Source organism: Solanum stenotomum, chromosome 5 (genome assembly GCF_019186545.1).
Source record: "Solanum stenotomum isolate F172 chromosome 5, ASM1918654v1, whole genome shotgun sequence".
In the NCBI taxonomy this organism is placed as follows: domain Eukaryota; kingdom Viridiplantae; phylum Streptophyta; class Magnoliopsida; order Solanales; family Solanaceae; genus Solanum; species Solanum stenotomum.
Window position 1 is genome coordinate 12,569,547 of NC_064286.1, and position 13,610 is coordinate 12,583,156.

The 13,610-nt window shown below is 32.1% G+C and overlaps 1 protein-coding gene and 1 pseudogene across 1 annotated transcript; both read right to left on the reverse strand.

Moving 5' to 3' along the window:
- LOC125865837 (cullin-1-like) overlaps positions 1-2,944 on the reverse strand; it is a 12,231-nt pseudogene extending 9,287 nt beyond the window's left edge.
- Positions 2,945-6,080: 3,136 nt separating this feature from the next.
- Positions 6,081-7,971, reverse strand: LOC125865843 (metalloendoproteinase 4-MMP-like). The gene is made up of 2 exons (XM_049546100.1): positions 7,396-7,971; positions 6,081-6,609 (listed from the first exon to the last, which is right to left on the reverse strand). Exons 1-2 carry the CDS (start codon positions 7,969-7,971, stop codon positions 6,109-6,111), a joined length of 1,077 nt encoding a protein of 358 aa, XP_049402057.1. The 3' UTR covers positions 6,081-6,108.
- Positions 7,972-13,610: the final 5,639 nt, after the last annotated feature.

The window sequence follows — 13,610 nt, forward strand, 5'->3', positions numbered from 1 at the left end:
GCTGATTTGAGGGTAGGGACAAAATAAATTTATTTTTTCAACAAAAAAGTAATTGTAATTTGAAGTTGGAAAAGAGTTTTGGAAAATGTTTTCCTTAAGTTTTCAAGGGAAGTCATTTTCTTTAAATTTGAAAAAAAATGAGTTGATTTGGAAAACATTTTCCAAAACATTTAACCCAACCAAACATAAGAATCATACCTGCAAAATTTGCATTACCACCAGCAAAGTCCATCTGATTGGCATTGTCTTTCTCAGTCTGAAACTGTTGTAATAGCTCCACAAATTGTGTATATTGTTCTCTTGTCAATTTGGGACCTGTGTCATTATGATTTCCCTTGTGCACCTCTTCCCCTGAACAACAACCACCTTGAACATCAGCCATAAGGCCTTTACCCTTGTTGAATCTGGAATTCTGATTGTTGCTTCTGTCTCTGTATCCATTCTAATTGTTTAAATTTGGATAATTGTTTGTTTGTGGGTTGTTGTTTATCTGTGGGTAACCATGCAACTTATAGCATTTGTCCCTGATGTGTCCTGATCTCTTGTAGTAATCACATATAACACGAGTCCTATTACCAATGTAGGAATTGGTCTGAGAATAGTTAGTTCTAAAATTGGTGTTGGTGTTGTCTGTAGAAGAATAATTTAGCCTTGTGGACCTGAAAGTACTTGCTCCTGCCGAACCATTTGCATTGAAAGCAACAGACTCCATGACCTTCTTCCCTGAATTACCTGCATTCAGAGCTGCAGACTCCATGAACACCTGAGCATTAGGTTTAATCTCTCTCTGTTTTTCATCTTGTACTAACAAAGAAAAAGTTTGTGCTAGGGAAGGCAATGCATTCATCATGAGGATATTCCCTCGAACTACAGTATAGACCTCATTTAATCCCATAAGGAATTGTATCAATCTCCTATCTTGCTCTGTCTTAAGCATACTATCCTTAGCTCCACAAGTGCAATTACAGTTGCATTGAGTTCTGATATGCAATGTGCTCAACTCTTCCTAAAGCCTTTTCATCTTAGTATAGTAAGTAGTAATGTCTAAATTTCCCTGTGATAGTTCATTGATCTCACGCTAAATCTGGTATAACTTTGCACCATTAGTCTGATCATATCGATCTTCCAACTCCTTCCACAATTCGAATGAAGCAGAAACATATTCCACACTTTCTGCAATTTCCTTAGCTAGGGAGTTGATAATCTAGGAAGTAACCATGTCATCACATCTTCCCCATTGACGAAATTGTGATGTTCCTGGATCGGGCCTCTTGCAATCACCATTGATGAAACCCAGTTTATTCTTAACTGACAAGACTCTAAGAACACTTCGTCTCCATGATCTATACCCTACTCCATCAAAAGGAATTTGAACTAACGAGACACCTGGATTATCGGAAGAATGCATATACAAAGGGGAACTCAGATCTGTACTACCAACGCCATTGTTGTTCACAACATTCTCAGTCGAAGAAGAATCACCCTCAATCACCATAGTGGATTCAAAACAAAAAATCACCAAGAATAAATCGATCTAAGTGAAGAAACACAACGGATCCAAAAACGCAAACTATCAAAGCAATCGAAAAATCAACACAGAAGCAGAACAAGATCGAAGATGATGTATAGAAGCACATACAAATCGAAATACCTCGCGTCAGCCTGAAGAGATTTATGTTTCTTCATTTTATTTTCAATTGTAATCTTGAAATTTTATTATCTTCTAATTTTTCACTAACAAGGTCTTTGTCATTAATGTATACGAGAAGCTTGACCACCTTATACAACATCTCCTCAATAGCATCATCACTGAGTTTTTCACTTCCACCTTTCTTAAGAATATTATCACAATAAGAAGCAAGGAGCTCTACACTTGAAAAACTAGATACAATTTTGTTATAAAAGACCTTAAATGCCTCCTTGAGAGCCTTATGAAAGAGAGAGTTATTAGCGAAACAGTTTGTAACATAAGTCATATCGTAAAGCTCAACTAACTTTCTAACAAAGAATGGAGTTTCGGACTTTGCTATTTGTCGTATCTTCAGCCTGTTGCACCAAGACCATGCCTTGAGCAACAACATGCTGCTTAAACATATTTGAAACCCTTATGGAATAGCCTATACATTCGAGATAAATCTTCTACCTTATCATCATCTCTAAGCAATACTCGGCATCCAGAATGCTCCTTCTCAAGTAACTAATTGGTATATACAACCAAACAATTCATATTGCACTTTCTCTAAAAGTTTTGTCTCACTAACAACATGGAGATAATGAGACACTCTATCCTTCTCTTTCTTCAAGCACTCATCTACCTTCAACATATAATCCAACTAGAAGCTTTTCGAGAATAATAAGTTGCAGTATGTTTAAGCATTGCATCTCCAAAGTCATTCTGCTAATACTCCATTCCAATTCCAACAAATATATCAAGCAACCTTTGTCTGTCAATCTGCTAACCCTCACTTTCTTGATCAATCAACACAATAAATGCATCTCTAACTTTACCCTTCAACTCCTCATAAACCAGATCACAAAAGCACATCAGAACAATTTCATCATAGAGACCTCGGGAAATAAAAAATCGTTCCAGATTATGGAAGAGCCGTGAGAGCCACCTAATCATAATTTTGTGATTCGCCCATCTTTTCACAATCTCCCTCAATATGAACTCATTGTGCCTTTCTCGTAAAGCAGGCAGAACAGTATAATTGATATATTCTACAAATGTTTCCCTGTAGTTATCATACAAGTGTTGTGAGTAATCATTTGGCGGCTTATTCTGTGTGCACATATTAAATATACTTGTATAGAACATCATCTACTCTACAGAGCTGAAACAAAGCTCTTCTCCTTCTAAAATTTTCTTCAATTTAGTGATTCCCTTCTGCATAAATTCCCATCCTTCCTCAAACTCAAAAATCTTCACCTCGCTCATTGCCATTATAGTTGGAGAGCTCAATCACATGAATCGCCGGAGAGTTTAAAACTCAAAAGTTGTTTAATGTGACTTCAACTTCTCTCTATTCTGTATATTAAAAATATTCAGCAATACCCCTATTTTTTATAATACAAGTATGAAACCAAATTAAACTATGATTAGAAAATTTATTCTTATATGAACTAGGACAAACAAATCCTAACTAGACATTATTAAATAAATACTAAAAATAACAGATTCTAAACAAATTATGATTCTTATTCCAACTTTGAATTATTATTCGAACAACATCTACAACCCTCCCTAGAAATATTACTAGCTCCATTTGTCCCTTTCGACCTTTACCTCTCTTGTATTTTTCGTTTTCTTTGAGTAATCTGCATCCTTGTAAGTCAAAAGAAATAAACTTTGATTGATCTTAATTCATTTATCTTTTAACTCCTATACAAATTTGTCATTAGCTTTTGAATATGGAATTAGTTGCCTAGACATCATAGTTATTGAGAGAATTACAAATAAAAATTAAAACACTGATTTCTCCTTTTTTTAAATTTTAGGGAAAACGACATTTTTAGTCCTTATGTTAAGGCTATGTTCTTATTTTAGTCCTTGTGTTATCTAACTTAGCACTATTAACCTTTAATTATATCAAGTGAGTGATTTTAATCCTTCAACTAACAGATCCAAAAAAAATTAACAGAAAGTTCACTGCTAAAAGAGACAATTTGGGTATTTCATTTTAATTATTTGTATGTTACCATACTTATAAGTGTCCTTAAGCTTCAATTTTACCTGTAATCAGTTGGAAGAGTTGATTTGGTAATACATTCAGTTCATATTATCACTGCTGTCGAAACTGACAACAATTGAATGGAATTCTTCGAGATAAATTAAAGATGTGTAGATTCTAAGATATAATTGAGAGCACTGAATTTATGTGGTGCTTCTGATGATGCTAATAAATTTTTTTAATTTCTAATCAAAATTGAATATGGTGTGTTACCATACAGATCCTTAGGGTATTTGAAATTGAGTTCTTCTGGTAGCTTGAAGTTTACAAATAATATATTTAGAATCATATTTTCACATATACAAATAATTTGCATAACATTAAGGAAAAGCAATTCAAAGTATTCTGGTATATTTGTTGAGATATTTCTCTTTGTCTATTCAACTTAAAAGAGTACTCACATGATGGAGTGAATTTTAATCCACTTTTAGAACGCAGTTCCATTGCACATCCACACCAAATAGATCAAGACTTCTTCGTTGTGAAGAACTAGGGTTGAACTAGGTTATGTAGCGAATAATTTTTTTTAAAAAGCTTTCTATTTCTCAAGCAATAACTTTTAAATACCCGAATTGCCCCTTTTAGCAGTGAACTCTCTGTTAATTTTTTTGGATCTGTTAGTTGAGGGATAAAAATCACTCACTTGATATAATTGAAGGTTAATAGTGCTAAGTTAGATAACACAAGGACTAAAATAAGAATATAGCCTTAACACAGGGACTAAAAGTGTCATTTTCCCATATTGTTATTATTTAAAAGGTGATGAATTAAGAAAATAAAAAAGGCGATCAACATAGATAATTAATCAAGATAAGACTTAAAAGAATTGAGTTTACATTTTCTTTAATTTGTCAACCTTTCTTCTTTCTTATACTCTTATATTTTTTTATGTATGTCATCTGTCAAAATCACACGTAATTGATATTTTTCTATTTGTCCAAATATTGATGTATACTGTTACGTGATATATTTGTTATTTTCCATCTATTAAAACATGATGGATAAAGTTACCCTCTACATGTATTCGTATCACAAAAATTAATTAAATTTTACTAAATTAGTTCATTGGCTCTTGAATATTTCATGAAATTAGTCATCAAGATGTATATACATAACCTAACTCATACACTATAGTTATCGAGTAAATCACAAGTAAAAATTAGAACATAAATTTCTCTTTTTTTTATTAGTTAAAATGTGATAAATTAAGAAAATATAAATGTCCACCAGAATAGATGGTCATCCTATTATTGTACAATAGTGTAAATAAATTAAGCAAGAAAGATATTAATCAAGATATGACTTAATAACTACGTTTACTAAAATTAAGTATTTTTCATACAAGAAGAAAAGTTTTTTATATCTTATGATTTGCTACTTAAGATTGCTCAAATATCTTATTGCTTAGGCGGATCCACGTGTATACGTGAGGGTGCATATGCACTTGTTAACTTCAAAACAAAATCATGCAAATATATGTATATCAGTATATTTATCTTAAAAAATTGACTGACAGAAACTAAATATAAGTAACTGTGGCCCCATTAAAAGCATAGAAGGAGACTTGATGTTGCTAGTACAAGCCAAAGAATTAACCCACGCGATCAGGATTCAATCCCAACTAAAACCTCATTTTTCAAATCATTAGTGACCAATCGAATATTACGCAAAATAAAGTGAGATACTTTAAAATTAAATTCATATTATGATGGCTTAATTGATAATATAAATTTATCTTTATCAATTATTTTAAAATCTCATCAAACTTGACATTATCATATATCCCATCGCTTTGGTTGGTAAATGAGTACAAAAATTATAGTTGTCAACCTTTCTTCTTTGTTACACATTAATATTCCATACGCAAGATAAAATGAGATATTTCATAATTAAATTCATATTGTGTTAAATTTTTTAAATATCTCATCAAACTTGACATTATTATATAGCATCGCTCCAACAGATAGATAAATGAGTTTGTAAAGTATAATCTCGAGATCATTTAATCTGCAAACCAAACAACATGACACGAAAAAAGAGTAATCAAACTTTTCTTCTTTCCTATCCTTACTATGAAAAAAGACACACTAATCATTGATTTTATCAATAAAAAAAATCATAATTATCAATAAAATCAAAACCAACTCCAATTAGGGCTAAAATTCCAATCATTTTTTAAGTAGAACTGAAAACCAAAAGTGAATAGAATTATGTCATGGACCTTTGGCTGGAACAAAATTAGTAATTGAAACTTCATATAACCTAGCAATTATGGTACTTTCTAGATGCTATGATTTCTCTAATGCAAAAGGGTCAAAAGTCAATTTCTTACATGACCATGACCAAAAGAATTTTGTATATAGTTTGTATCTTTTCTTTACATAGACATGAACAAGATTAAGACTAAAATAAAATTAGACCATGTTAATTGTCTCTTCATCAAAGTAGCTCCATTGTTTGTTGAAGTATCAGATTCTGAAAGAGCTTTATAACTAAAATTAGGGCTTGAACCATAAAGAGCTTGTATTCCCTTAATATCATCCATTTTCAAATCAACTTTCTTTTCTCTTGGTTTTAAGCTAGGGAACATTACTGCTTCTTGAACTGAAGTATGTGCTAACCCTAACAAATGTCCAATCTCATGTGTAGCTACTGATTCCAAATCAATAGCTACATCTGATTTCTCTCTTTCAAAGTCAACTGCCCATGTCTCCGCCGCGTCTAGATGGAATCTACCGGTTTCTGGTGAAAATGCATGAGCTAAAACCCCTAGAACACCATCAAATGACTCTCCATCACCATGATCACCTTTGTAAAACCCTATTTTAATATCTGCAAATCCGTAATCGTTGCTTTCCATGAAGGTAACCGGTATTACCTATTAAGACATAATATAATTAAGTACTCTCTTTGTTTCAAATTGTTTGGCCTATTTTGACTTTACACGGAATTTAAGGAAGTAAAAGAAGACTTTTAAATCTTGTGGTTTAAAATTAAGGATAAGTCAAATGTATCAAAATGTCATTTAATCTTATAATTTTAAACATGTCAATGTGGAAAGTTGAAATTAAAAAATTGCTAAAAATTGAAATAGTCATTCTTTTTTAAATTGACCAAAAAGGAAAGTATTATATGTCAAACAAATTGAAACGAATGACGTAATTAAAATGGTGATATTTCCAAAAACTCACAAAACTTTTAAATGAAATAGTTATATACTAATTCAATACGGTATTCGAGAATGTACAAACTTAAAGGTTTAAATTTCACCTCTATACCCACAAAAAGAAAAAAAAATATCTTCACATGTTTGGACTCATGAAAAACAGTTATTTAAATATACAATAGCACTTCATGAAGCAACGACCCAACATATTCATGAAATATAGTCATCCTTTGGGAAAAAAATTGCAACAACAATTTACGAGGACTATGATGCATGTATAGTACAATTAAAATGAGGGTAATATGCTGTTCAACAAACTTCAAATGATATTGTGTGTTGAGAAACAGTTATATATAACTAACAACTTAAACTTTTAGATGAGATATACAAACTAACATTTTCTATATAAGTTATTTGAATTAATAAAAAGGATATATGTAGAGATATAATTTAACAACTTAAACTTTTAAATGAAATAGTCAGAGATTTTAATATTACCGATGCCCAATGGTTGAACGCGCGTTGAAAAGCATCCTTTATCTCCAACATACTCAATGAATTTATTACATACTCTTTAGAGAATGCATACGTTAACGTTATTGGTATACTTCTAGACCATCTTGGCTTGCCTGTGAAAAATGCATAGTTTCTCTTTGAATGCATGAATAATTTAGGCGTAGAATCGGATACGCCACATCTAGGTGAAATAATCTGAGAAACTGTATTTTCATCAAGTTTTCCCGTGACTAAAAGGCCTAACTTTTCTTGATATTTAATCAAGGCATGCTCTAAGTGATCATCAAATAAATCTGTGAAGTTCAAGCTATTATAATCCATCTTCATATATCCGAATCGATGAAAATATTTCTTGAGCTCAGAAATTCCATTGATTTTGTTGCCTTTGCTAGCATCCACAAAAAATTTAAATTCATGCCATGTATAAGTTTGAAATTTATGATCATGATTTGTGGGATTAATAGTTTTGGAGGGAGAAAAGAATGTTTTTGTTCTAGTAGAAAGGCATGGAGAGAAGAAGAGAAAGGAAACAAGGAGGAAATAAAAGAAGAAAGACATTGAATTGTGAGGAAATTGAGATATGGGAGAAAAAGCTTTGTTATAAAGGAAAGGTCAAATTTGTTATATTTCCAAGTAGATATGTAATTATTTAGTACTCACTTCTTTTTTATCTGATTTTGATTTGATACGAAGATGGAATGTCAAACAAAGACTTTGAATCTTGGGGTTTTAAATTAAGAATATGAAAAATGTATCAAATGTCATTTAATCCTGTTATCTTAAAAATGTCAGTAAAAAAGTTGAAATTGAAAAGTTTTTTTAAAAAAACTGTGTGTTAAATAGATTATATAATAGTACAAACAAATTGAAACCAGACACTATACTTTTGTGGTTGTTAGTCTCTTTTTCTTTTCTTAAGGTTTGATTCTGACTGTTAAAGGATAAGGGGAGATGGTTGGTGAATCACTATCTTGCTTTTGGGTTTCTTATGTATTTAATTTTTTATTTTTTAATAGTATTAATGTATTTAATATACATATTTGAACAGGCTAATTGACATTTGTTTTCGATTAACAATTAATTTATGTTGTCGTCTCCATTTAAGGAGCTTTTCGAATGGGCAGAATTTGCATACACTAATGACGCTATAGTACGTTCATGTTTGATGTTTCTATCAGACAGTAGTCCAATTTAAATAAACAAAACTCAATGGGTCAAGATATTGAATTTGAAAAGATGAAGGGTTTGTTTGGTAGGAATGGAAAATATTTCCGAGTGCATTCCTTATTTATTTTCTAATATTTAATATGTAAAAAAACATATTATCTTAAACCACTTTTATATAAGAGATCAGACACAAGTATCCCTAGATTATGATTAAAATCTCAGAGATGCACCTTAACTAAACTAAAGTCTTATTACCTCCACTCCCAACTCATTTTTTTTGTAATTTTGTACATCTTTTTATTTACATGGCACACTCTATGACTCCACATAGTTGAAGCGCGTGGAGATGTTTGGATGTCACGTAAGTCAAAAAGATGTACAAAATTATAAAAAAAGGATTCGGGGGTAATATGACCTTAATTTAGTTAAGATGTGTCTCTGAAATTTCGATTATAGTCTAGAGAGTACTTGTGTCTTATCCCTTTATATAATCTATCAAAATTCTATGAGGTGAGATGGAGATCGAGATGGAGATGAGGAGTCGGGGTATGTGGGTGGACGGTGGTGATGGTAGGATGGTCAAGGGTGGGGGTTGGAGGTGTTGGGTGGATAAGGAGAAGACACTGAACTTGAATGTCACTTATAAAATCAATATATATTTTATAATTCTATTAAAATTTTATTTTTCTCATTCTAAATGAATTTATTTTTCAAAACATTTTGAACTTTTTGGAAATCGCTGATATAAAACACACCCTAAGTATTACGTTTATTATCTCACTAATCCATAAGAACGATCTTCTATATATGTTTCTTTTTCCTTAAGTTTTGTGTCCTACTATCATGTTGGTTGTTTCTCAAAATGAAGAATTTAAGGTGTGGACTATGTCAGAAGCAAGAGGGCTCAGAATTCTTGGTAAGGTATGGCCACAACACAATACATATTGTTACTATTTCAAAGGGGTTTGTCTGATTTTCAAGTAAAATAAAAGTGGCACTACTAGAAGGTGGTTATGATAATGATTGCTACAAAAAAATCAGAAAAAGAAAGGTCGTTTGAGACGTGTAAGAAACTCAAAAAGAAAATGTCCTTTTCTGAACTTATACTATTATTTGCTTGTTAGGTAGTGGTTAAGACTCAAAAGTGTTATTTATAGGGGAATAAATACAGTAAAATTATGTTGGAGTTTTGTGTTGGAGTCAATGCTGAATTCAACATTACAACTTGTGGTCATTGTCTCATTGAATTTGGTTTCGAACCAAAACAATCGGTAAGATTTCAAGTTGTAAAGGAGGAAAACGGGTGGATCGAGTTAAACATGAGCTGATAAAAAATGGATGGATTGAGTTAAGTATGAGTTGATAAAAAATGAGTCACGTGAAAACATATAAAATTCAATTGGATCAATATTTATATGGGTTAGAGATGAAAATAATTTACATTCCCTAATTTTGTGTTTAAAAATCAAATTATCTCCTCATTTTAAAAATGTATCAAGCATAAGTACCCCTAAATTATAACCAAAATTTCAGCTATACACCTTAATTTAACTTGGGTCCTATTACTCTCATGAACTCAATTTTGTTGTATTTTGTGCATCTTATGTGCTGACATTGCACCCTCAATCAGGTTAAGTTAGATGTGCGTATAACATGCACCGCCATGTGTATAAATATTTTTTAAATTTTTTATTCAATTGTTTTTTTTTTAAAAAAAAATATTCTTATTTTCTTTTACCTTGTATTTAAACTAAGTTAATACACAGTAACTTTTAGAAAAAATATATTAAACTTTTTTTTTAAAATTTCATTCATTGTTTTTTTTTCTTTTTCTATTGATTTTTTTAAAAAAAAAAATTTACCTTTTCTAAATGTCTTGTATGTAAAATAAATTAATTTCGGACGAATATCAAAATATGTGTGTGCATGTGTGTGTCTGTTTTAATGTCAATACTTATGTGTATTAACTCATTGTAAATAGACCAATTAAAAATAGACATGTGTCCTATATTTTTGTTGTTCACTTGCCTTCAAAAGAGTGTGCACACTCTCTATGTCACGTCAGCATTTAAGGTGAATTTATTCCATTTTAAAATAGTTTAGGGGTTAATAGGATCCTAGATAAGTTTAGGTGTTGTCACAATCCAAAAATGGACATGATTGCACTTGTCTATTCCCACCAAGACGAGTCAACCTCAACCCAACGAAACGAAAGAAAGCGGAAAGATAACACAAAAATGCGATAAAAGCGGAAAACTTATTCATCTTATTAACCCCCCCAAAATTTGATTGTCACGTGTACAAGCCACTAATACATAAAGTGCGGAATTTAGAAATAAGTACAAGTCTTAGTGTTTGTTTTTCTAATAGAACAAAGTATAAAGAAAATGAAAAAGAGAACCCGCCGAAGTGACAAACAGCTACCTCTTCAATTTCTCGACAAGCCTCGAAATCAGAAGACGAAAAAAGAGATCGCGCGGGTCCAAGCTCAGAACCTACACAAGTGTAGAACCAAGGGGTGAGTACCAATAACACGGTACCCATCAATCAACCTACTAAACAAAGCAACCAAACCAAGTAAGTCAATCTCAACCGAACCTTCTGAAACTACAACCTGCACAGAAATCAACCCCACCTAGAAATTCTACAATGTACGCCACAAGGCCCAATATCCACAGTTCAATAGTCACAGTCAATAATCAAACGAACCAAGTAAGTCAATCTCAAAGTCAAGTAGTTCAGTCACACGCAACAAGTACCCCAAGCTCATGTAACAAGCAAGTCACGCATAAGCATAAAATGCATCAAGTTACAATAATCAATCTCTTGCCGGAACCATTTCCCATTGACTTTATAAACATTTGTTGGAAATGACCTCGACATTACAACACTCGCCTGCAAAAACCTCGGCATCATAACACTCGCTGGCAAAGACCTCGACATTATAGCACTCGTCGACAAAGACCTTTGTATCATAACACTCGCCAGCAAAGACCTCGGCTTCATAAATCATAACATGTCTCATTACGATGTTTACAATCAATGAACATCACAAATATCACACCACACGAAAGAGACAACAATTCACACAATTCAAGGCCACATTCATGCTTTCAAGCATTTCATCAATCAATCAATAAGGGTCACAATAAGGCAATCCACATCATCATGTTCATTACATACCCTTTTTCATTTCATCCCCTTTTTAATCCTTTATATGTATCAAGTGGACAATTGAAACATTCACCTCATCCCCATTACTCCCAACACACAAGCAACGAAGGGAGTACACAAATTTTACTAGAACACAAGGTTTAGGAGTTCATTTGCCTTAAAGCAATCAATAATCACTCCAAGAGATGAGTCTTCCCCTTCTGAACCACTTACATATTTCTCATTTCAAAAGCTTGATTTAAACACATAAATCCACAAATAATAATGGGTAATAGAAGATTTAAAGTTAAGAATCGTTACCAAAAAAAAATTCTCGAAAATTAGGTCCAAATCGTCACCCCAAAGCTCCCAAAACTCAAAAATGGTGAAATGAGGCTTAAACCCCAAAATAACAGGCCAAAAACCCTCAATGATGTCGCAAAGCGAACCCCTCAAAAAAATGTGGGCATCGCTAAAGTGAACAGCCTTCGCTAAAGCGAAGGTCGCTTAAGCGGAGGTTTCTTCGCAAATGCAAAGGTCATGATCAACATGGGTTGACCCTTCGCAAAATCGAAACAAACCTCGCTAAAGCGAGCCTCTTAAAAGCGGAGTTCACCAGAACACATACATCAGAAAATTAGCCAACACTCTAAACATCAAAAGGACCATTGGAATTCATTCGGAACCCCGTACACACAAATCACATATGAAAATCAATTATACTTGACGTTCTGGACTAGATGAAATCGTCAAAATACGAATCTAGGTCTCCTTGACCCGACATCCGCGAAAACCACAAGAGACTAACTTAACGCCTAAAAAGGCTAAAACAAGCTCGGGGTCTCTCAAAAATCAACAAAGACCTCACTTAGGCCTAAAATCATCCCCCAAATCCAACGGAACTCTAGGAATTCTGATTCGACCATCCGAACTCCGAATGTTGACCAAAGTCAATCCAAAGGTTGTACTTCCACAATTTCATAACTTAGGGCCTCAAATCCTCAAAAAGACTCTGAATTAGAAATCGACAACTCTTGCGTATCAAATTCCACATTCTGAGACATATGGAATCGACTGAATTCCATTCCAACACTTAAAATTCCAAAAGACACCGAAAATCACTTTTTTAACAACTTAGTATTTCTAACTCAAAACTTATTTAAATCACAACTTTTAACTCAAAGTTCAAAATCAACTTTTCAAAACTCAATCATAGAAGATTGGGTCAATATTGGGATGAAGAAAACGGTAATTTACAAAGATTACCAAAAATGACCGACCGGGTCATTACAAGTGTGTCGCTGGTATTTCAGTCATAGGTTAGGGGGTTATGTATTTCTATACTCTTTTGTTTTGATTTATTTATCTTAATTTTTTAATCTTTTGGGTATTTTAATATTGCATTATATTATTTTTTAAATCATGATAAATTAATAATTTAAAATATTTAAATATTAAAAGACATATAAAAATATAATTGACTCTCGAAATTCTATCTATACCACATAAATTGGGATTGAAGAAGTAACATACATCATTTGAAAACAATGTAAGAAACACTAGAAATCATAATAATTAACAACTTAAAACATTTGAAAGGCATAAAAAATTTTATTGACTCTTGAAATTCTATATGTGTCACGTAAATTGAGACTTAGGAAGTAATATATATTATTTGAAATGTATAAAGTATTATAAATTACAATAATTAACAACTTAAAATATTTAAAAATCATATAAAATTTTTAATGATAGTCCAAATTCTAATTGTGTCACATAAATTGCTCATGCTATAGCATTTTGTTAAGATCTGCAGAATGTAAATTGTATACTCCAAAGGTATACAACGTATAAACCTGCTATATATTTGGTAATAT

Bases quoted from the DNA above. Each gene is read 5' to 3' on its own strand.
- LOC125865843 (XM_049546100.1), bottom strand. From the start codon at position 7,971: ATGTCTTTCTTCTTTTATTTCCTCCTTGTTTCCTTTCTCTTCTTCTCT. The intron at 6,610-7,395 runs GTAATATTAAAA...ATGTCTTAATAG, and splicing joins CGTTCAACCATTGGGCATCG to GTAATACCGGTTACCTTCAT.